This window comes from Ceratotherium simum, chromosome 15 (genome assembly GCF_057802395.1).
Source record: "Ceratotherium simum simum isolate JZ-2026a chromosome 15, ASM5780239v1, whole genome shotgun sequence".
Lineage (NCBI taxonomy): Eukaryota > Metazoa > Chordata > Mammalia > Perissodactyla > Rhinocerotidae > Ceratotherium > Ceratotherium simum.
In genome coordinates this window covers 24,270,491-24,294,126 of record NC_141914.1, presented here as the reverse complement: position 1 = coordinate 24,294,126, position 23,636 = coordinate 24,270,491, and the positions used below count along the sequence as shown (strand labels likewise).

Genomic DNA, 23,636 nt, shown 5'->3' with positions numbered 1-23,636 from the left:
GGAGTCACTGAAGGAGGCCCTCAGGAACCCCCACCAGGGCTGCAGGAGGAGGGGGCGCAGCAAGGGGGGAAAGGCCATGGCTTCACCATTCAGACTGGGCTCTGGGAGGCAGAGGAGGGAAACTGAAGGAGAGTGACGTGAAGTCCCCCTCCCCTAACCCTGCCTTTCAGCAGCAGAAAGGGAGGCACCACTTAGAAGGATGGGAGGGGAGAAAACCCAGTCACTGCGCTGCTCCCAAAGCCCACTGAAGGCCACGAGTCTCGCAGCAGGCCTGGGCAAGGAGGCAGGAAGGTAGAATAATCACCCAGGGCCGCTGCCCAGCAGTCCACAGCAGGGAGGAGCCTGGTAAGCGGGAAGCACTGGGAGCTCCACTGCCAGCAAATGAGACAGTGATCTGGTGAGGGTAGAAGAGAAAACAAGAGTGCGGGGGCCCTGCCTCCTGCCCGCAAGCCCCTATCAGGAGACCCGCTTTCCCCCTCTCTCACTTACCATAACCACTTCCTGGTCTCAGAGCCTTCCATCACTGCAAAATTAAGACTGCATTCCTTCCTCCCTCTGGCAGAGGAAACGAGGCGGAGGTGGCACAGGGGACCAGCTCCACCATCTACCAGCCGGCAGACCTCAGAGTCTGCTATCTTCCCCCAACTTCAGTTTCCTCGCTTGTAAACTGGACGTTATCTGACAACTGCACTGCCTCCCTCACAGCAAGGGAGCAAACGAGAGTGCATCGCACAAGTTCCCTGCAGAGTTCTTGTAAGACGATGAGCTTATATGACAGGACCCACCCAGAGAAGGAACCGAGTGTGTTCCTGCACTGACAGCTCAGCTCCAGGAGCATCCATGGGGCCGAGCCACGCTTATTCAGGGGGCTATACCCCAGGCCTTGGGAGCAACTCTGCTTCTCCCTTGCCTCAGTTTCCCCCTATTCCTGACAGCAGAGAAATGCTAGTCACACGCTGAGCTCCCAACAACAACTTCAGGGAGTGTGTGCGAGGCCCTCAGAAGGGCAAGGAGCAGCATGTGCCAGGGTGCTTGGAGGATGCAGGCCTCAGGGGGGACACACGTCCAAAACATCCATCAGCCCCCAGTGCCAATGAGTGTCAAGGATGAGCTGCCAGGAGAGCTGTGCCCGGAACTGGCCCAGCCACTGGCTGCAGCTTCTCTGGGGCACAGAAAACTTGGCATCCTTAGGAGCAGCGAAAACACTTAACTCTGCTGGAACAACACCAACAGTCAGATGTTCAAAGTCAGGGCCAAGAGCTGAGCAAACCTCTCTCCATCCACTATGCCCACTTCAGCCTCAAGGTCAGAAGAGGCAAGCAACTGCTCCTACCCCCACTGAGGCTGCCCTGTCCCGAGCCTGGAGCCCACTCCAAACTCAGTCTTGTGTTCTGACCCCAGAGCAGGACAGACGGGAGCCAGGCAGGGCCAGGGCTGCCAGCCTGGGTGCAATCTCCCAAGCCTGGGACTAATTCAGCTGGCGACAGGCCAGCCCAGTAAGTTAATCACCAGCTCTGGTGGAGCATGCCCTGGCAGGGCTGGCCTGTGCCTGTCCAGGAAGCGAGAACGCCCATCCTGGTGTCCACTGTCCTCCGTCCTCCTTCACACACACGTCTTCTCCCTCCTGAGGCAGTGAGGGACTCCAGAGGGCTTTTCCTAAGAAATACTGGCAAAAGGGAACTGAAACAACCTCTTAGGGATCCAAAAGCGGCACGCCCCTCTGTGCCTCTGCCTCCGTCTTCTGAGGAAAGCTGACAAACCTGTCCTTGGACCCTCCTTGGGTGGTTTTTGGTGCTAAGGTCTCCACCTCCCACCTCTGCCTGCTTCCTTCCCTTTCCCTCCCATCCCACCCCTGAAGGATGACCTCAAGGCCAGCACTCACCAGATTTGGAATAAAGCACCAGTACATTATTCCGGGTCCTGAGAAGTTTTTTCAAGTCCTTGGGGTCAGAGATTCTCTCGATGAGCGAGGAGACCTTTGAGGAGGACAGCCACGCTGGCAGGACGACCTGGAGATCAAGGAGCCAAGGACCGTGAGCCCCAGCTCCTGGCCAGGTCTGAGGAAGAACAGGTGCCTGCAGACGTGCTGCCTAGAGCACACTCCACTTCACAGGGATAGGGGCACACACACCCTTCTCACATGACACCCACCTTTTCACCTCACCCTCTCTCCAAGCCACCAATCCCCCAAGGACCTTCCCGCCAGTCTCCAGCTCACCCCTCCTCTTCATGCTTTTATACTCCACACTTTTATAAGGCTGCATGGACTGCACACTACACAAGCACGCTGCACAGACATACTTGCCCCTACTCAGTCAAGACCTCTCTGGGAGGCCGATGTCTGTACTCCTCACAGCACCCAAACGCCACACACTGCAGCAATGTGAGAACTCCATCCCACCGAGAGGCACCAAAGCGCAAAACCCATGGGGAAGTGAGATCAACTCTCACGTTTAGGATGAGAATAAAGGGGTGAGGGGCTTTCCACTTTCCCCACTCAAGCAACGAGCTCAGGAGGCCAGGCAACAAGAAACAAGCCAATTCTCTCCAGAGAACCTGAAAACCTCGGGCACTGGATGTACCAGGCACCTCTGCAGGCACAATGAGGGGTGGGCTAAAACTGGGGGAGGGGGGGCATGTTGAAAGTCTGAATAAAGAACAGTTACACAGCAGACCCCCTCACCCAGCCCACACAGCTGCCCAACAGCACCCCTGCCAGCTGCAGAAAACACAGGGGTTACTATACAGAGACTGAATAAGAAAACCTTTGCTGGAAGACACCAGGCAGAGGGGGGAAGTATGACCCTAAGAGAAAACAAGGGCATTAAGGAAAAGTCTACAAACTGAACCTTGAGATCACCCATCCCCTCAGGCCCCCCCAACATCTCTCTTCCCTTTTCTAGAATGCTACCAGTCTTACTCCCTTAGGCAGGAGATTAGAGAACTTTTCTCTGGGGAAACTGAGAAGCACAAGAAAAACAACCTAAAGACAGTGATATGGAGATCCTCCAATAAAATGGCAGAGTTCCCACTCAAATAGCCACTGTGAGGCCCTCTAAGTTAGCGTGTGCCCTCCACCCCTCCTCACACTCAGTCTCCCATCCATGTGCAAGCACCTAGCTCTCCAATACAGACAGACAACCAAGGTCTACTAGATATTCAAGGAAAGCCCTCCACACAAAAGACAGACACGAAAACAAACCAATGGAAAGATGAAACAGAAGAAAAAGAACAGAACAATAAAACTATAATTATTATTCTCAGAGAAATAAAATGATGCATCTACAAAACAAGAATGGAATGCTATGAAAAAGGAATAGTCAAAGAGAATAAGGAAAAACTCTTGGAAAGTAAAACTCTCACAGAAATAAAAAATTTCAATAGAGTTGAAAGTCGAATTGAAAAAAACTCCCAGAAAATAAAACAAAAAGATCAAGAAATAAAAAACAGGAGAAAAAGATAAGAAAATAAGAAGATGGATCCATTAAGTGCAAGAGCCAAATTAAAGGAACTCCAGAAAAAGAAGAAAACAGAGGAAAAGAAGTTATCAAAGAAATATTTCAAGAAAATATCCCAGAATCGAAGGATGTGAGTTTCCAGTTGAGAGGGCCCAGCATCAAGAATAAAAAAAGATTCTTGGGGCCAGCCCAGTGGTGCAAGCGGTTAAGTGCACGTGCTCCGCTTCGGTGGCCCGGGGTTTGCAGGTTCGGATCCCGGGTGCGCACTGATGCACGGCTTGGTAAGCCATGCTGTAGTGGCGTCCCATATAAAGTAGAGGAAGATGGGCACAGATGTTTGCTCAGGGCCACTCTTCCTCAAGAAAAAAGGGGAGGATTGGCATCGGATGTTAGCTCAGGGCTAGTCCTCCTCACAAAAAAAAAAAAAAAAAAGATTATCACCAAAGTATATCACTGAAAACTTTCAGAACACTGCTGACAAAGAGGAGATTCTGAAAGTTTCAAAGGAAAAAACCACCACATACAAAAGATCAGGACTCAGAATTGGTATAAGACTGCTCATCGGCACACCAGAGACAATGAAGCATTGCCTTCACAATTCTCAAGCAACATGATTTCCAATTGGAATTCTGTAACCAGCCAAACTATCTGTCAATTGTGAATACAGATTTGTTCAGACTTAAGATCTCGGATGTGAAAAATTTACCTCCAACACACCCTTTCTCAGGAAGCTAGTGAACTCATGCTCTACCAAAACAAGAAGTAAATAAAAAATGAGAAAGACATGGAACCTAGGAAACAAAGGACCCAGCAGAGGAGAATGGCAAGAATTCTCATGTTGATGGTGAAGAGAAGTCCAGGACAACTGTTCTGCAGCCTACAGAGCAACCAGCCCAATGGAGCAAAGACAGAGGGTTATGGAGGAATGCGGTAAATAACAAGAGGCAACTGTAGATTACCTAATATGCTTGCTCATATTGATCAGTTAAATAATCTGACCAAAGTCACATGGCTAATAAGTAGCAGGGCCGGGTCCTGAACCCCAGTCTCTCTTTTTGACCCCATGCCCTCTCAGCCCACTGCCTCCGTGCAGCCAGAACTCTTGAGTTGTCTGAGCTCTAACACTCAACAGCTAAGATGCCTAGGCAACATCACTCAACCTTCCACAGGCTTAGTGCCTCAAACACTACACGGAGATACTGATGCCTCCCTCGTGGAACTGCTGTGAGGATGAAACGGGACAACTTACCCAACATGCTTTACAAATCATAAAGCACACCAACAGTCTCACATACCACAATATATAATACAAATTCCTGTCACAGCAGAGCAGAAGACAGAAATGTGGCCATCTTCTAGCGTTCCTAAATATAATCTGCCATTGGAATTCAAAGGTTCCTTCTTCCCAGGGTAAAATCAGGGAGAGCAGGAGGAGGAGTGGAGGAATAATTTCTCCCTCATTCTGCCCTGCCAGAGCTGCACACACTGCCTGAGGGCTCACTTGCCCTAATGCAGCCCACCTCGAGAGCTCACCAAAAAGTTCATTCCACTTTATTATTACATGTTATTCTACGGCTCCCAGGGAGCTAATGGACTTCAGACTAAAAAGTCCATAGCTCAATGCACACGATTACAGGAAAAAAAGAAAAGAACCTGTTGGAAAAACACATTGACGCTGCTGTTTTTAATCCTCAAATAATCTGGCCAGTCAAGAAAAACAACTGCCCTTGTCCAGGGCCTCAGTACTCTGACCTGTGGACCAGCCCTGAGAATGGCAGGCACCTGTGCTTCTGGAACTGGGAGAAGGAGAGGAGAAGGAGAGGGGAAGGGAGGGAGGGTGGGCCACAGCAACAGCAGAAAGCACAAGAACCAAGTCTCATGGCATACCCGCTGCTTCCTTCCTATAAAACCCAGTGAATCCCTCAGATCATCCACCCAATGGTCAACCTCAGAGTAAACAAACCACTTTCCAGCCAGCTGCCAAATCCTCTGACCCAGGGTTTACCCTCACACAGCAGAGAACTGAGCTCACCCAGGACTACACTGAGCAAACGGCCTTTGCTTGAACACCATCCCCCGGCATGGCACTGGGGCTTAAACTGGGCACTGCCATGGCCAGCCCGGTTTAGACTCTTTATGGAGGCGTCTCCTTCCAGCCTCCCCCATCCCTACCCCACCCCCAGACTAAGAGCTCCTGAGGGCAGGGCCCAGCACAGCGCCTGGGCCCTTGAAAGCCCTCAAGAAATGTTTGTGCAGCACAATAAACATGACAAATCACACTTGTTACCACACTCCTGACCTCCGCAGAGGTCACCCACTGGGAGCGTCACAAGCTGAGTCCATGGCAGCTGGAGGGAGACCTGGAAGGGACCACTGACAGAAACCAGACAGACCACAGCGCAGGTCTGGGTTTGAGTGTGGTGGGTGGGGCCAAGCCGGGGGTCTTGAAAGACTGGCTCAAGGGCCTCACCTGGCCGTGACCTCAGACTGGGCAGACCTCAGATAGAGGGACCAGCTAGGTGGCTGCCCATGTAGAAAGAAAGGGGTCAATCCAAGAGCCTCAGGGAACAACAGCAGAATTCAAGGACTATTCACATGTAAGCAAAGAAGGAAGAGAGAAGAGGCTACAATGACTCCAAGGATTCTGGGCTAGAGCACGGAACAATAGCTGAAAATGGAAGGACTGAGAAGCAGCAGCAGAAGAGGCCTTTGTCTCATGTTGAGGAGGTGATAAGCTCAGGCTGGACAGGTGGACAATAAGACATCCCAACACAGGCGTCCTCCACGCTGGAGAGTGGAGAGCAGACCTCGAGGGGTCAAGAGGGGTCGGGGATGAGAGGGAGAAGACAAGGGAACACCTCAGCTGAGGGGAGAAGGAAGGGCAGGAAGAAGGTGGGAAGTGCTGCGTCAACACAGACCAGGGAGCAGACACACAGAAAAGCCAGTGATTGATCCACAGGCCAAAGTCCCTGGGGACACTCTGAGAGAATTTAGTAGCATGGGGGGAGGGGGTCGGACGGACACCAGACTGCTGAGAAAGCACACCCAGCACAGGAGCTGGGGCAACAAGGGGAAGGAGCACGGGCAGCCCAGCAGGGTCAGGAGAAGGATGGGCTGTCTCCACCACGCACATCTGTGGGCACAGGAGAGGCAGGATTTGCCTGGAGAGGCAGGATTTGGAGATTTGGGAGTGAGAGAGGAAAAACAGTCGGGACAGCCAGATCCGGAGGGAACCAGGGGACGTGGCGTACAAAGAGTTAAGATGGCAGGCTTAGCATCTCTGAGAGCGGGGAGCGGGGCAGCCCTTCCCTCCCTCACCTAAGCCCAAGGGGACCGTCCTCCAGCCACTTAACATTCTCCTTTCTCCTCCACTTCAGTCTATTTCAACCTTTCCAGTGTGCACGCTCCTTCCTTTCCTTAAGATGCAGCTCCAGTTAGCCTGGAATCGCCTTACCAGGCGCCTTCCTGCAGACTTCATAAGTCACAACCCACAAACCTTGATAACAATAACTACAGCAACAATAACAACGTTAATGATGCACAAACTCTCTCTGCTTTGTCAAGCCCGGGGCGGGGGCAGTGTTTGAGAAGTTCAGAGAAGCTTCCGAAGTCAGCCACCTTCCGAGCCAGCCAAGGAACTGTTCCTGGACTTGGCAGGCTCTTTACATTCTAAGTCACTAGCTTTGGAGGTAAAGGAGAGAAAAAAATCCTTTGTTCACCACGCAAACTCCTTCTGACCTTCTCCAGTAATTGCTTTCTTTCTGTTCACCCACTCTCAGCTTTAACAGTATCTGCATCATGGCTGAGCTGCTCCATGGCTCGGCTGACACCCGTAAAACATTCCCCAGTGCAGCGCAGAACACTGCTGGGACAGACAGCTTCCCCTCTTCCCATTGCTGGGGACAACAGGCCCCCAAAGCCAGGTCCCGCTTGCATCAGAGAGCCAGCGCCCCCATACCCCCATCAGCCCCCAACCCATCAGTGAGCACCCCCTCTCAGAACACCAGGCCCCTCCAACAAACAGAGTAGCAGCCCCCCCACCAGGCCCCTTCTGCCTCAGAGTACTGGCCCTCTTCAGAGACCAGGAGCACCCAGGGGGCCTAGCACAGAAGTCCTCACCCACCTCTATCCCGGCTGGAGGCAATGCGCCGGAGGAGACGGGGCTGGCTCTCTCATCATCTTCCAGACTCCCTGCAGTGTTCTCCTAACAGGTGCCTGCCCATATCAGGGCCAGCCTAGAAGCCCACTGGCATCTTCTCCCTTTGTGGGATTCCCACCCTCCAGACACCATGGGAAGAACACTGCTTCTGCAGTCAGACAGGCCTGGGGCCGAACCTAGGCACCATCAGCTACAGTGAGATGATCTCAGTGTCATTTCCCCACCCGTAAAGTGGAGAGGACAATACCCATACCTGCCTTGTGGGGATGGCTGAGGATTAAATGAGGGGAAAAAAGTATACATAGAACCTCACAGAATGCGGCATACAGAAGTACATAATGATCGTAATCACCTTTATTAGTACTATTAGTAAGGCAAATCACAGATAGGGCAAGGACAACAGTAAAACAGGCACCACCCCTTCCTCTCCAGGGCCCTGCTTGCAATCAGGCAAAACAGCAGGTCCAGGCAGGAAGGAGCGTGCACGTACACACATTCAGGATTATATAAAACTGGACTAATCCCCCATCTGCGCAGCAACCCAGACCAAAAGGCCATGCAGCACATGCCAACCTCCTTCCAGGCTTCATGCCCATTTGCCCCTCACAATCACCCGAAGAGCAGGTACTAGCCTCATCCCACAGATGAGGAAACTGAGGCTCAGAGAGGTGAAACCACTTACCAGGGTCACACAGTAGGTAAGCAGCAGAGCTGGGACTAGAGCTCGGGTCTCCCAGCTCCTGACCAGAGGTGGTCTGCTTCTCTCAACTCTACAAGCTCCCTGGTCTTGGAGCGACCCAAGCAGAAAAAGAGCACCTCCTTCCCAAGCAGGGCCCATCAAAGCAGCCAGAGAAAGCCCAAATCCCATAGCAAGGAGGGTCCCAGCAGGGATTTACAGCCCTTGGGTTTCTGCAAGCCCAGAGCACTCTGTTGTCTCAGGGCCCAGGGCAATCAGCCCAGAGGTGTTGTGAATCAGGGGTTGTGTCCAGAGTCTGCGGCCCTTTCCACCTGGCTCTCGCTCTAACAGAAGGCACACACAAGCTCCTCTCTCTTCACGTAACCTCACTCACCATCACCACCAGACTAACGAGATAAAGAGTTGTACAATTCTGGAAAATAATGGGGAGAACAGTCCTCACCACATTATACCCTCAGCTTTAAAAAGCTCCACATCTCTGGGGCGCTGCCAGCACCCTCCCGTTCTCTACAGCCGGGAAGCTGCCTGCTGATTCACTATAGATTCACTATTCAATGCAAATCATGAAGCCAGTGGTATTCAATTATGTCAAAGCTGCTTGCTAAAGGAGGAAGACTGGAGGACAGAAGTTTAACGTTTAGGAAAAAAGGTGGAAGTGGGACTTGACTTTTTTTGCTCTCTCACCTGAAAAAAGATACCCTTCTTACATTGGGAGCTGTGAAGAAACGGGTTTAATTTAGTGTAACCCACCTTTTGCTCAAAATAGTTTTGAAATGTCAGAATCTAAAAGTCTAGACTTTTAAGAAGCTGGTGGTAAAGGGATCCAGGAAAACTGTTATAAACAGAAGACCTGAACCCAGGGTCAGAGAACTTGAGCTGGGTGAGAATTTAGAGCTGGAGGTTTGGTGGAAAGAATCAGAAACCCAAATTTTGTGCTGGCTTTGATATTTACTGGCTGTGTCACCTTGGATAAGTCCTCTCTCCTTCTCTAAGCCTTAGCTTTTTCCTCTGTAGAATGAAGGGGCTGAAAGTGATTTCCAAAGTCCTTCCACTTGTGACATTTGGCAAATCTATTCTCACAACCACTACCAGAGAAGTGCTGTGAGGTAATCCGACCTTGTTTAGAAACCTCTGAGTTTCTCTGGGCACATGGCCACCCACATTAAGCTACACCTCTCAGTCTCCATTGCAGCAAGTGTGGCTATGTGACTAAATTCCAGCCCCTGGAACGTAAGCAGAAGTGCTCTGTGGCAACTTGTGGGAACTGTCCCTAGTAGACATCTGTTATGAGTCTTCTTAGTCCCCTCCTCCTTCCTGTCAGCTGGAAATTGGACAAGATGGCTGGAACTCAAGCAGCCATCGTGAAACCATGAGGATGAAGGACTTGCTAAAGATGTCCAAGACAGAAGGTACCTGAATCCCTGACACCACAGAGGCTTATACTGGCCCTGGAACGCCCCTTTCCAGGCTTCTACATGAGTGAAATAAACAATCCTCTTAAGGTACTATCATTCTTGGTTTTCCGGCACACATACAAATAGACGTTGAGTACCTACTGGAACAAAAGCTTTAACTAGAAAGAAATATTAATATCTCCTCCAGTTGGGATATTTCAAAGTATCTAAGGCATCAAATCATGCATTATACTTTTGAAAAACTGTTATAAGGAAGGAGAAAGAGAGACTATCAAGAGTTTGATTTACTGGCCGGCCCCGTGGCTTAGCGGTTAAGTGCGCGCGCTCTGATGCTGGCGGCCCGGGTTCGGATCCCGGGAGCGCCGCGAGGCACCACTTCGCCGTCCAACGCGAGGCCGAGTCCCACGTACAGCAACTAGAAGGATGTGAACCTATGACGTACAACTATCTACTGGGGCTTTGGGGGGAAAAAACTGAATAAATAAAATCTTTAAAAAAAAAAAAAAAAAAAAAAGAGTTTGATTTACTGTGTCCCTCCTAATTACCCAAGTCTCACTGCGCCTGTTCTTATCAGGTATCTTGGTCACCTGGTGACAGCTACTCACAGATGAAAGGAAAATTTGCTCCTAACTCTCCAGTTTCCCTACAACCTCAGCCCTTTACTAGTAAGGGGACACGGCAGGAGACCAAAAGGCCAGGACATCCCTTGCAATTGACAGGCTTGAGCTGTGCTGGTTGGGTTCCTTAACACAGGACTCCTCTCAACATCCCTCACATGCCATCTCCAGCTTCCAGGTAGCTCTCCAGAGCCAAGGACTCAAAATCTTCTGAGGCTGCTCAACTCAGTGGGGCCCAGAACACTGTGGGAACTAAATATGTTAATACACAGAAGTCCATGTCCTCCCCCTACCATTTCATCCTGGATAGCTCCAGTCACTAAGAAGTCCAAACTCCTCCCCCTCCCACACCATTCTGTCAGCCTGTCCTGCTCTGAGGATGGCAAACACATTCCCTAGGGGGAATACCCCAATTCCTCACATGTGCCCTCAAGTCCCTCATCGTCCTGAATGATCTGCCTTAGTCACAGCCATGCTCATGATTCTCAGAGCTGTCACCATGCTGGGAGCAGACTGCCCGAGCCCGAAAAGAGTAATGTGCTATCTTATATTATAATTTATTTTCGGAAATAAAGACCTATGCTTTCATTAATTCAAAATACTAGATATTAACCCCAACACAAATCTTGACTGGTAAGCCACAGTTTTAAAAAAAAGTTGAAAAACACCATTAGTAAATGTCTTAAAATATGGCATCCAACTGTCATACAGTGCTGGCAAAAGCCTAAACTAGTACAATTCTTGTGGAAAGCTACTTGGCACAAGTTATCAAGTATCTTAAAAGTATTTATGCTCCATGACATGGTAATTCCACTTTTGGGAATTTCCTGAGGAAATTAGCAGAAGTTCTGACATAGATATGACTCATAGAGTCCTACTCATACAAGTCAAAAATTGTAAACAACCTAAACATCCAACAGCGGAGGAATGGTTACTTAGAGTACACCGCTCGACAGAATAACACAGCTATTTAAATGATGTTTTCAAAGACTGTACAATGAAAACATATTTGTTTTAATGTTAAGTTTTAAAAAATAGAATTCAGGGGCCAGCCTGGTGGTATAGTGGTTGGGTTCACACACTCCGCTTCGGTGGCCTGGGGTTCATGGGTTCACGGGTTTGGATCCCGGGCACAGACTTGCATACCACTCATCAGGCTTTCCTGTGGTGGCATCCTGCATGTAAGGTAGAGGAGGACGGGCATGGATGTTGCCTTGGGGACAATCTTCCTCAGCAAAAGAAAAAAAAAATATATATATATATAGAACTCAAAATGTACATGGTATGATTATAACTATACACAAAATTATGCTCTGAAAAAGACCGGAAGAAAAAATGCACCAGAGTAAGGCTTTTCCTTGGACAGATTTTATTCTTCCCCTTTTCTGTTTTTCTAACTCACCATAATAGGCATGTCCAATTTAAACATTGAAAGGAAAAAAAATTGCCACCATCATGGAAATCATTAACAACGTCAACGTACCTCCCCACGAGAAAACATAACTTCACAGTGGAGAAGCCTGGCAGAAACCCCCCTTAACTCAGGGACCAACGTTAACACCACCAGTAATGGGTCAAATCGACATCATACACCTCCTCATATAACGCACTGAAGGGAAACATCAAAAATCCAATTGAGGGCCATTCTTCAACAATGTCAAGGTCACAAAAGATAAAGACTGCAAAACTTGAGACTAAAGAGAGATGACAATTAAATTCAATGTGTAATTCTGGAGTAGATACTGAGCCAAATGCTACACTCCTGATTTTGATCTTTGTACTGCGGTTAGGTAAGAGAATGTCTTTGCCTTTTAGGAAATACTGAAATATTTAGGGGGCAAAGGAGCATTACATCTGTAAACCTGATATATGTAGAGGGAAAGTACGATAAAACAAATGTGCTAACGCTAATGTGTGGCATCTGGGTAAAGAGCAGACGGGAATCCTTTGTATTCTTCTCGCAACTCTTCCGTAAATCCGAAATTATTTCAGAATTAGAGTTAGGAAAAAAACTTACCTAAAAAAAGACAGAAAAAAAGAGATGCCCAGAACACACCCAAATACTGCCCCCACCTCTTCCACAGGCCTCCCGAGACCCTCCGCCACCGGCCGGCGCTCGCTGGCACTTTCCCACGTCAGAGTTCGTAGTGCCCATCTGCCCTTCGTGACGTCACTCCCAGCTGACTGACTGCTCCTCTGCTCACCCGACACGGTGTGGTTTTTTATAAGAACTATTACATGGAATCTGCAGAGTACTCTGCATGCAACACAGACCTAGAATGGCTTTGATGAGAGGGAGAGAGAAAAAAGAGCATTAATTTGAAAATATGGGTAAATTAAGCCCCTTAAAACGGCAAATTTTAAGCATCTGTCACCAACTGCCATGGCTAAACACCACTCTTCACAGGAGTGAAGGACTAACCTCAAACTACTGATACTTCCCAATGTTCAAATGTCGCCCCAGCAGCCTTTGAGATAAAAATGAGCACGTGAGTCCCTGAAAGGCCAGTGTTTGTGTGTGTGCGTGAGAGAGAGACAGAGACAGAGACAGAGACACGGCCTGGCCCTGGGATGTGGACCCCTGACTACCACAGCTGAGGACCGAAATGTGTTCATTAAGGAAGAGAGAGAAATGGGAAAGCACTTGGCAAGGAACAGAACCCAAGAGAGGCTTCTTCAGTTCCAACATCCAGGGCCTAGGGATGAGCCCTGATAATGGTAACAGCAGAAAGCACAGAGCGCCTACCGTGTAACCAGGAGCAGCCAGGCAGTTCACGTGATTATCTAATTATCTTGGGAAGTGAATTAAGTCAATACTTTTATCATATCCATTTTATAGATAAGGAAACTGAGACTAAGAGGAGTGAAGAAACTTGCTCAACCTCACACAGCAACGAGGCAAGGAAGCCATGACTCAGCGCCAAGTCTGAGAATGCCAGTGCCTGAGCTGGAGCACAGACGCCCGACTCCTGGAGCCGCAGCTCACCACTCGCTCCTACACATGCAGAGCCAGCTGCATCTCCTGTACTCTGCTCCCTTTAAAGACTACACCTCATACATGCGCTCAACACTACGTTCTTCCCCCTACATTCCCCACAGCACAAATGTGGCTGTCAACAAGGAGTAATTCAGGGCAGGACAACTGATCCGACGGCTTATAAAAACTGGCTTCCTTATCCTGAAACTGCAACTGCGGTGCATTTAACCAGGACTTAAGTCCCTGAAGCCTTTAATGTTTTGGAAAACCTCTTCCAGAGCCAAGAGGGCGTTGGGCCGCTGCCAGCCTGGTGTGCCGGGCCTCCTAACGAGGAAGAGCTCATAGAGAGACAGGGAATTAGGCAGCAGGGAGGGAGGCAGAGCAGGTGAATTCCCACTCCGGAAATCCAAGTCTGCCTCAAAGCTCCGTTAATTGATAAGAAAATAACAATTCAAGTGCTCATGGCCCATGGTGTACATCCATGCTTTTACACGCATTATCTCATTCAGTCCTCCAAGTTGAGAGCCTAAACCATTGTTTTCCACCCCTCAGGCCTCAACCCAAGATCTGAGTCATCAACTCAGTTCAGTGGGTTTCCACCAGCATTTTTTTAAATGATTTTAAATAGAAAACATCAGTGTGCACCACAGGTAGCAAGACTGTGTATTCCATGAAACTTTTCTATCTGTTATATTTATGGACATATGTACTTGGTTATAAGGTAAAAAGCATAATTGTTCTTGCAGGAGCTGCGATAAAAATGTTTGAAAAACTGCTATAAACAATCTGTGTAAGAGGTGGTACTATCCCCACTTTAGAGATGTGAAAACTGAGGGTCAAATAAGTTAAGGGACTTGCCTCAGGGGAAGTCTAAAATGGCAGAGCCAGGATTCAGATCGGGGTCTCCTGAGCACAGATTCATGCTCTTCTCTTTGCCCGTCAATGAATACCCCCCACTGGGCTCCCTCAAGCTCTCTTCACTCCCTAGAGCCCCACCCAGAACAAGAGCTGAGAGACAAGCAACTGACCAGCTGAAAAGAGCCGCAGTGACGACCTGACCCATCTTTCCTCTGCTAACCTGCTTGCCTGCAATTCCCCACATGCCTTCAGAGAAAAGCAAAACCAGCACATGCTTGAGCCAAGTGACGCCTCACAGTGTCACTGGTGTACGTGGCTCAGGACGTGGGCAGAACTTGCGCCAAACCACTCAGCTCAGAGCAGCAACCTCGGCTGGCAAAACACTATCCATTACACAAAATTAATGTTGTTAACTTGTAAATATGTCTGGTTTGTAGCTACACAACAATTCTAAGTATGGGCTTTTTTAGAAATACAGATTCCTGGGCCTTACCCTTGAAGAAAACCATCTTACAGATCTGGGGAGCCCAGGAATCCATTTTTACACATACCTCCTTAAGGTGATTTGGATCCACAGGCGGGGTGGAAAACCTCTGCCACTGACCCATCTTTTAAAAACCTTCTCTCTGGACCCCACGTCACTCCCCTCTCCTTCACAGCCAGAATTTTCCATCTCCATTCCTCAGCCCGTTCACACCTGCCCCCACCACCACCAAAGAGGCTCTCGGTGGGGGTTCAACAATGACTCCCACATGGATAACCCGACAGGCACCTCCAGTTCTTATTTTGCTCGACCTCCTGGCGGAACACTCTTGGTCTCCCTTCTAACTCTCCTGCTACCTTCCTATACTCTTTGTAAACCCTCCTCCCCCCATCCTTTAAATGCTGAAGTTCCTCAGGGCTCACTGGGTCCACCTTCTCTTCCTGCTCTACACTCCCTCCCGGGGTCTCACCCTTTCCTGAGCAGCACCCCTAAATTATCATCTCCAGCCCAGACCTCCCTTCTCAATGCCACACCCTCACATTCTGCTCACTCAACAGTTCTTAAAACTGGGGTCAAGTATAACTCTCAAATGTTAAAAACCTAATTCTCATACAAATTGATATTGAGCATATTTCAAAGTGTTACTGAACTCATTAATAAGGGACCCATTGAAATGACAAAGTGACATCAAAAGAGGATATAGAGGGCCGGCCCCGTGGCTTAGCGGTTAAGTGTGCGCGCTCCGCTACTGGCGGCCCAGGTTTGGATCCCAGGCACGCACCGACGCACCGCTTCTCTGGCCATGCTGAGGCCGCGTCCCACGTACAGCAACTAGAAGGACGTGCAACTATGACATACAACTATCTACTGGGGCTTTGGGGGAAAAAAAGGAGGAGGATTGGCAATAGATGTTAGCTCAGAGCTGGTCTTCCTCAGCAAAAAGAGGAGGATTAGCACGGACGTTAGCTCAGGGCTGATCTTCCTCACAAAAAAAAAAAAAAAGAGAGAGAGGATATAAGAAAAAACAGTTAAAAAAAGAAGTTGTAACAAACTAATATGCATATGGCTGATGAAAAAAAAGAATCCTGATTTAAGATTGCTAAATTAGATATCACACTGGTTAATATCCTGCAGGGCAATACCCTTGGGTCTCTCTTCTCTACCAAACAGAAACCATTTGCATCTTATCTGACTTGACAGAGGGCGGGTCCTAAACAACAACTAGGTTACATCCTTAGAGCACCAGATGGCCCTCAGGCGGGTTTCTTAGAGGATGCTCTGGTATGACACTAAAAAGTCACTAAACCATCTTTTATTTCCAAGTTTTTGGATAATTTTCCTTTACACTGAGGTCTAAGAATTTGGATGGGGAAAAACTATATCTTTATCTCCACTAATCTCTAACTGAAATTAAGGCTTCCCTTTATTATGAATGTAAACAACAAATGACAGCAGCACTGGCAATGTCTGCGACTTTGCCACCAACAGAAATCACACTTTTTTTTTGCCACTTGTCCCCCAGAAATCATATTTTTTCATCACATCACAATTGGTGCAGATGTCTTGAAACACTGTTTATGTTCATCACTACTTGAAATTACAGAAAATATCAAACCTGCCACTAGGTCTTCTTAGAGGACGCATTAATAAAGAAATGTAAATATTATTTTATCACATATTTGTTATAATATTTATAACTGTGTTTCAGTATCTCTGGTTTCCTTTGTAATCCTATGCATTCTGTTTTATACATTTGAAAACATTATTCTAAGAAAGGGTCCGTTGAGTCCTCAGAGAAGCCTTCCCCACATTAGGTTAGGGACCCTTGCTAGACATTCTCTTACCACCTATACTTCCTCTTTCCAGCACTTACTACCCGAATTAAATAATAAATTAGTGGCTCTCCCACTGGGCAATGGGGGGAAGGAATGGAGTCCATCTTATTTATCATTATGTCCCCAATGCCTTAGCATGGTATATCCGGCTCCTAAAAGACTCTCAAGAAATACCTGGTAAAGATCTGTGGAATGAATGAACATCTGTGGCACATGTAGCATGCAGATGCTGGTCCCTGTTCCTTTGATGTAAGGGGCATGTCCAACATTCTGCTCAGGACCCAGCAAGGTCAGACCCCCTGACAATAGTAAGCCTGCTGGTTCCTTGGGAGCCTGCCTTACTTGGCCCAACAAAGAGCTTTCCGGACAAGCCTGCCTCTCGGCTGGGATGCTAGATCATCTTTATGCTCAAGCCCCAGCTTAGGGCTCTTGACCTGGGTCTCCATTAATACCTTCCAAGGCAAGGATTAAAGGATCTGCTCGTGCCAAGGGGTTGGAGGAATGGTAGGATTCTTTGGGGGGGATGAACACTCCACCCTGGCCCAGCCAGGGTAATGAGATGGACACTGAAGCCAAGCACAGGCTCACCATCAGGCCAGCTGGGAACAGAGAGCACACATCCAAATGGGGCTCAGGATGACCCTGGGGAATAAAAAGACGCAAAAAGGCTATTCTAACCCCACACTCGATCTGAGTGTGTAACCCCCCACCACATGATTGCAAAGCTCATTACTCGGAAGTGGTCATAAGCTGGTGTGTGGGAAGAGGCGCTGTTGGACATAGGGTGGTCAGAGGGACAGCAAACTAGAGCTACGCAGGGAGGGTGATGAGAAAGGGGGGAAGGATGGTCAATGAGTGCCCAACTGGCTGCCCCTCCTCCCCTCCTCAGGCCATCAGGGAGCTAAAGGGCAAGTTTCATGGACACCCCAGGAAAATGGCTGGTGTTGGTATTTCAGAAAATAGCACCAGCCAACATGGCAGCTTAAACATTCAGGTGAACCAGTGAGAACTATTATGTGTGTCCCAACTGTGTCTATCCCCTCACCTTCCAGGCCATGCCCCCACTCATCTAATGGTATCTCTTCCCACCTCTCCGTCCACCCACTCACCCCTTTCTTGGCAGAACATACTTAATCAGCCTACCTCACCCAGTTAACATGGGACTAAAAACTACACAGACCTGAAATATGTGGAAATGCCTTGCAAACTCTAAAGCCCTCTGCAAAGGTACCAAGTGTTTTATAACTCTCATCGACAGGTCAAACGGGTAGCCAGAGGCTCCAGCCAGTGCTGCAGGAGGCCCAGGCAAGAGGAACAGACCACCCCAGCAATGGTGAGCATTACTGCTCCCCCCTCTCCCACTGAGGCGGAAGACGCCAGGTGTGAAAAAAAGGAAGGAGGGAGAAGGGGGGGTGGGGGCAAATAAACCACGGAGGTCAGGTAATGTAAGAGAATCCAGGCTCTCCTTACACCCCACGCATCACTCTCTGGCCCATTGTCACTTAGACGGCTTCCAAAACCTGCCACAGCCACCAAGAGAGACACAAGAGGCCCACAGAACAAAACCACAAAGCTGGGGCGAACCCTCCAGGGAGGCAGTGTGGTTGGTGTTCTCAAGAGAGGATCCACTTTCAGAAGAAAGGGGTGAGAAACACAGAACACTAAAATTCTCAGCCCTTCTGCACCCCCACCCCAGGCTCCACAGGGGCCCAGTGGGGAGGGGCAAGGAGTAACCCAAGAGCCCAGCTCCAAGGAAGTGGGATGAGGAGAATCCCGGCGGCAGAGGACCCCCCCCCCCCATCCATGTCTCACAGCCTCCACTCACACCCACTCTGGCCCTTCACTCTCCACTGCCTCCTCCTAACCGGCTTCCCCGGAACCTCTTCTTCAACAACCTGAGGCGGCTGCTGTGGCTCCCATTTACTGGGCACTCTCCTGTGCCAAGCACTGTGATACGTGCTTCCCGTATTGTTGCTGATCCTTTCAATCCTGCAAGATGGATATTATTAACACAGTGACAAACAAGAAAACTGAGGCAGGGCCAAGGCCACACGGCTCCCGAGTGTCCAGCTGGCTAAAAGCCCATGTTCTTTCCACTCCATCACACTTGGCTTTATCTTGTAGATAACAGAGAAGAAAATGAGGAAGACAGTGTTGTTCTGGGAAAATTAATCCAGTCTCTCCCACTCCAACCCAACCCTACACTGTGGCCTGACTGGTCTTGTTATTAGAAGCGCAGCTTTCATCACGTCTTTCCATTACCTACAGAATCAAGCCCCAAAAGCTTTACCAGGCACTTATGGTTCTTTACAATCCACTTTTCCCATCTTCTTCACCATCGCAGACTCAAATCCTTCCTTCCACCCAGCCTGGCCCATCACTCCTCATTTCCCTGTTTCTGTCTTGGGAGGTTTCCTTTCTCTGCCTGCAACACTAATTCCTTCAACCAAACATGGACTGGGGACAACCGCATGCAGGCCCTGGGCTTGGTGCCAGGGACAGAACAGGGAGGATCCCCCCCCCCCCCCCGAGCTCGCAGTCTGCCCGCCTTGTGAGGCCTGAGCTGGGGGCCTTTCTCTAGTCACTCGGAGCCCCACAGCCTGCCCCTTGCCCAAATCCGCAGCACTCACTGTGAGCCACTCATACGGCACTCGGCCATCCCTCCAACTTACTTGCCAGTGCTGTTTGAAAACTTCCTCTCTAATGTATTTATTTCTGTGGGAAAAGTGCACTCCAGGTTCCAAACAGCATAATAAATGGCAATTAGGTCCCCAGGCCAGCCCACAAAAGCCTATTAAATATATAACGGTATAGAACCTAAAAAGGTGTACATTAAAAAGCTCTGCAGGAGAGACCTGGCACCAACATCTCCTGCTTCCTGCACCTCCGCCCACTGTCCCACCAGGTTCTCAGCTTCAAGCAGAGGCCTGAGCAGTGGCCCAGGAAGAGGGAAGCAGGCGGGAGACGGAGGGCTGGGAAGACAGAGATGGGGAGGAAGAACGCTGATTCATAAGTCAGGAGCCTGGCTCTAACCCCAGCTCTGCCTTTACAACCTGGGTGGCCGTGAGTGAGTCCCTTCCCTCTCGAAGTCTCACTTTTCTCTTATAAAATAAGAGGGCTGAGTTAGATCAGTAGTCCTCAGACTCTGGAATCTCATGGATTGGCAGGATATATATTTTTAAATATACTTATTTTTAAATATAATATATAATACACATTATATTTATCAAGAAAATACTTTAAAAAAAAATCACAACATACTATCACTATTTTCTTTTTTCAAAAGGACACAGTAAACTACCCCCTCCTCAATATGGACATCATGTCAGAAAAGTGGACAAGTTTTTAAACTGAAAATATTTGGATTCACGAAAAAAAACCATTCACCGTTGTTATTTTTCCAATTTGTCTATGGACCAGTGAAAACTTCATCCCAGTCCTTGGCCTGACATTGGACCCACTTGAGCTGGGTGATGTCGGGCCACTCCGGCTGACATTTCTCCATTCTGAGGACAGGATGTAGACTCTACGCCCATCAGCATGAATGGCCCTGGGGAAGGGTCAGCTGCAGGGAAGAGCTGAGCTGCACAGCAGGAAGAGGCAGTCAGCGCAGGGCTGGGGACAGGACAGCATGGCCTCCCCAGCCACAGGCCCTGAGGGCAGAGACCCCCAGCCTGGAAGGGCTGGACCAGCTTGTCCCAAGTGTTGACTGTGACTCTCCACCCCAGGATTCTTGTGAAAGGGTGAGAGCCCCCAAAGGAACCTTTTTAAAAAGTTCCTGTATTAACTTTTCTGATCAAAAACTAAGACATTTTCATAGGGAGAACTTGGAAAACACAAAATAGCATAAGCCAAGAAGCAAGCAAAAGTCACCCACAACTCCATCTTCCAGAACAATTACAGTTAACATTCTGATGCACTGCTAATCCCTCAAACACTATCTTCAGCCACCCTGGTATTTGGTTTTGTACCCTACTTTTCTCCTGATTATCACACTCCAGCACTGTTCCTTAGATATTCTTCATAAGCATCATAAAATATTTTGATAATAAACATAACATCCTAGTAAATATAAACATTCTTTATAAACATCACTTTCCTCGGTATGGACAGGGCCAGAAGTCATTTAACCATGTTGCTATCATTGAGCAATTAAGCCATTTCCATATTTTTGCTATTATAAAAAATGTGGTGGGTGTACCTCCCCGTCCACAAATCTCTGTAGACCGCGCTATACTTCTTTATATCTCTTGGTTCACAGCCCAGTGCTCTGCACACATCAGTCCTCAGTAAATACTGAGTGAACAAAGAAACCCAATCCACTCCCAGCACCTGGGGACCCCTTATCAGATGGACATGAGTTTAAATTTACAGAGGCCCACCTTGGCGACCACCAGCCACTCGCCACTGACTCTGCACCTCTGCCTCACACCTGCTAAGCCAATCTAGTCTTGGGGAAAGGAGGAACTGTCAGGTTCTAGTGCTCTCAGCAAACCTACCCACTCTTCTGCACCTCCCGGTGGAGGTGCCTATCTGACTCCCACACTCCCTCCAGATTGCTCAACCCACCGCCTCAGGAAAGCCATGGCTGGCCTCCCTCTAAATTAACATACAGCTCTCCTTCGGTGGAGGCCCCCAGCACTTCAGGTATTAGCACTCGCACCTGTGACTTTATTTGCCCACAGAACTGACTTCCCCCACCCAACCCAAGGCAATACTGGAGGGCAGGAACATTGCGTCTTTGGCTCTCCACCCAAAATCCAACCCAACGCCAAACAATGTGGTTGATAAATAAATATTTGCTGAATGAAACTTCTTTCTGGTCAAATTCCCAAGCCCTTTATTTTCACAGAAGGGAGGGGAAAAGGAAGAAAAGAGGAAAGCAAGACCTCCTAAAACAGCCCAAGCGCAAAGATCTGATAGGAGTCTCGCTGGAGACAGTCCCTCCACAGTCCTGCAGTCCTGCCTGGCCCAGAGACCTGCCCAGGGCAAGTGGCTCCGGGAACACATACAAACAGATCATCGCACACATGCAAGTGAAGTGACACTGCCCACGCCAGCCTAGTCCTCTCCCAGAGAGAAAACGGTCAGATCTAGGCAGACAGGCAGCGTCCTTTCCCACCCACTTCCAGACAACCAGAAAATACGAGGCCACTCCTCACTGGTGATCTCAAAAGGGCAGAGTATTGGGAGAAGGAAGTGTTTAAAGCAACTCAGTTCACACTTGACTTTTTCACCTCCTACTCGCCCAGCATCCTTGCCACACCCAAAAGAAAAAGAAAAAACTGAAAAATCTGGGTTGGAGAAGGTGCCAGCAGCAGAAGTTCCCTGGAACTTCGGGGAAAAAAGGAGCCAAGATGGTCCTAAAATAAGGGAGAACAGAAGTTATGGGAGAGATGTGGAAGCAGGCCACGATATCCCATCACACATCCACAGCAGCACCAAGGCCAAAACCGGGGGTCCTGGGCGCTGTGGACACACCCATTCCGACCTCTTCCAGGGATGCTCTGAGGACCCCCCCCCCAAGTGCAGCAAACTCCTCTCCGAGAACCCTCCCCGCTCCTCCACTCTTGTATGATTCTGCAGTTTACAGAGCTTCCTCCTCCGATTTCTCATCCGACCCTCCTGACAACATTGTGAGGGAGTATCTTTACCGTCCCCACTTCATGGATGAGAAGACTAAGTCAGATACATTAAAGGACACGCCGCGTCACACAGCCAGAAAGTGGCTGAGGCTCGAGCCAGCCTCGGTTGGCCGTAGGAGCACAACTCCTCGCGACGACCCCACCCAGCCAGCCAAGCCTTGCGCGGGCGGGGGCCCAGGTGGTGACCGGCAGCTTCCCAGCCGCCCAGGGTCAAAACCAAGAATGAGGCGGCCCTAAAACAAGGTTTCCAGCAGTGCAGGTGGAAAGTACCCTCTTCCCACCTCGCACTCACACAGGTGCAGGGCCCGGAGTCTGGGGCGGGGCGCACCCCCCAACCTGCCGGTGTCCTGCCCTAGCCAGCGGCCGCCCCCTGACTTGCACCCCCGCAAAGTTGTGCCCTCGGCGCAAGCACCCTGCGCGGGATCGCCCAGCACCCCCGGGCTCCCTCTGGCCCCTGCGCTCCCGAGCGCTCCGCGGAGAGGGCACCGGGGCCACCCCGCTGCCTCCCCGCCTGCCTGGTACGCACGCCCTCACCCCAGCGCCGGGAGGCATCTCCCCGCACGTCCGCGGAGGGCCAGGAGCAGGGAGCGCGGACCCGCACGAGGGGCGCACGTGCCCGCCCCGGCCCGGACCCCCGCGCCACAGCCTCACCCAGACCGCCAGCAGCAGCAACCACGCCGGCGCGGCCCGCGCCATCCCCGCCACCGCTGCCCACGGCCGGCTCCCGTCTCCACTCGGGCTCCCGCGCCCGCAGCTCCGCCGGGTCCAACCGCCACGGCCACTTCCCAACCGCTCCCCGCCTCCGAGTTCGCGATGCCACGTCTGCCAAAGCATGCGCACCAGGCTGGGAGAGGCGGCTGGGGAGAAGTGCTTGCTGGGAGTTGTAGTTTGCAGCAAGGCTGAGCTGTGGCGCCTGTGGGTGTGGACTTGGCCCCAAGACCAGCAGGAGCATAAGTGGAGTGCGAAATGGCAAGGTCAGAAAGTAAAGGAAGGCAGTTAATTTGGGGGGCTCACTCTGTGCCTGGAGCGTTAGGAACAAGATCTCATTCAGCTCACAGAGATAAATTTTATTTTCCTCACTTTGGGAATGAGGCAGCCCAGAGAACTTAAGTAATTTAACCCATATCCCGCAGCCTGCAAATGGCAGAAGTGCTACTTGTGGAGGATGGGAAGAGCCCTCATCCTACCTACCTTTTGTTTTTTTATTCAGAAAAGCTTTATGGAGCTGTTGGAAAACAGTTTGGTGGTTCCTCAAAAAGCTGAACACAGATTACCGTATGATCTAGCAATTCCACTCCTAGGAATATACCCAAAAGAATGGAAAACAGGTAATCAAACAAATACTTGTACACCAGTGTTCATGGTAGCATTGTTCTCAGTAGACAAAAGGTGGAAACAACCCACTCTCTATTGAGGGATGAGTGGATAAATAACATGTGGTATATCCATACAATGGAATATTATTCAGCACTAAAAAGGGATGACATGCTA

The 23,636-nt window shown here is 49.6% G+C and overlaps 1 protein-coding gene across 1 annotated transcript in view; it reads right to left on the bottom strand.

The window, feature by feature from the left end:
• The window catches only part of PDIA5 (protein disulfide isomerase family A member 5), an 88,319-nt gene extending 65,363 nt beyond the window's left edge, over positions 1–22,956 (bottom strand). Inside the window, exons 1-2 of the mRNA XM_004424496.2 lie at positions 22,797–22,956; positions 1,883–2,009 (exon numbers count right to left, since the gene is read on the bottom strand). Coding sequence (XP_004424553.1) covers positions 1,883–2,009; positions 22,797–22,841 — 172 coding nt within the window. The 5' untranslated portion in view covers positions 22,842–22,956. The remainder of the gene's footprint in view (positions 1–1,882; positions 2,010–22,796) is intronic.
• Between the last annotated feature and the right edge of the window lie 680 nt (positions 22,957–23,636).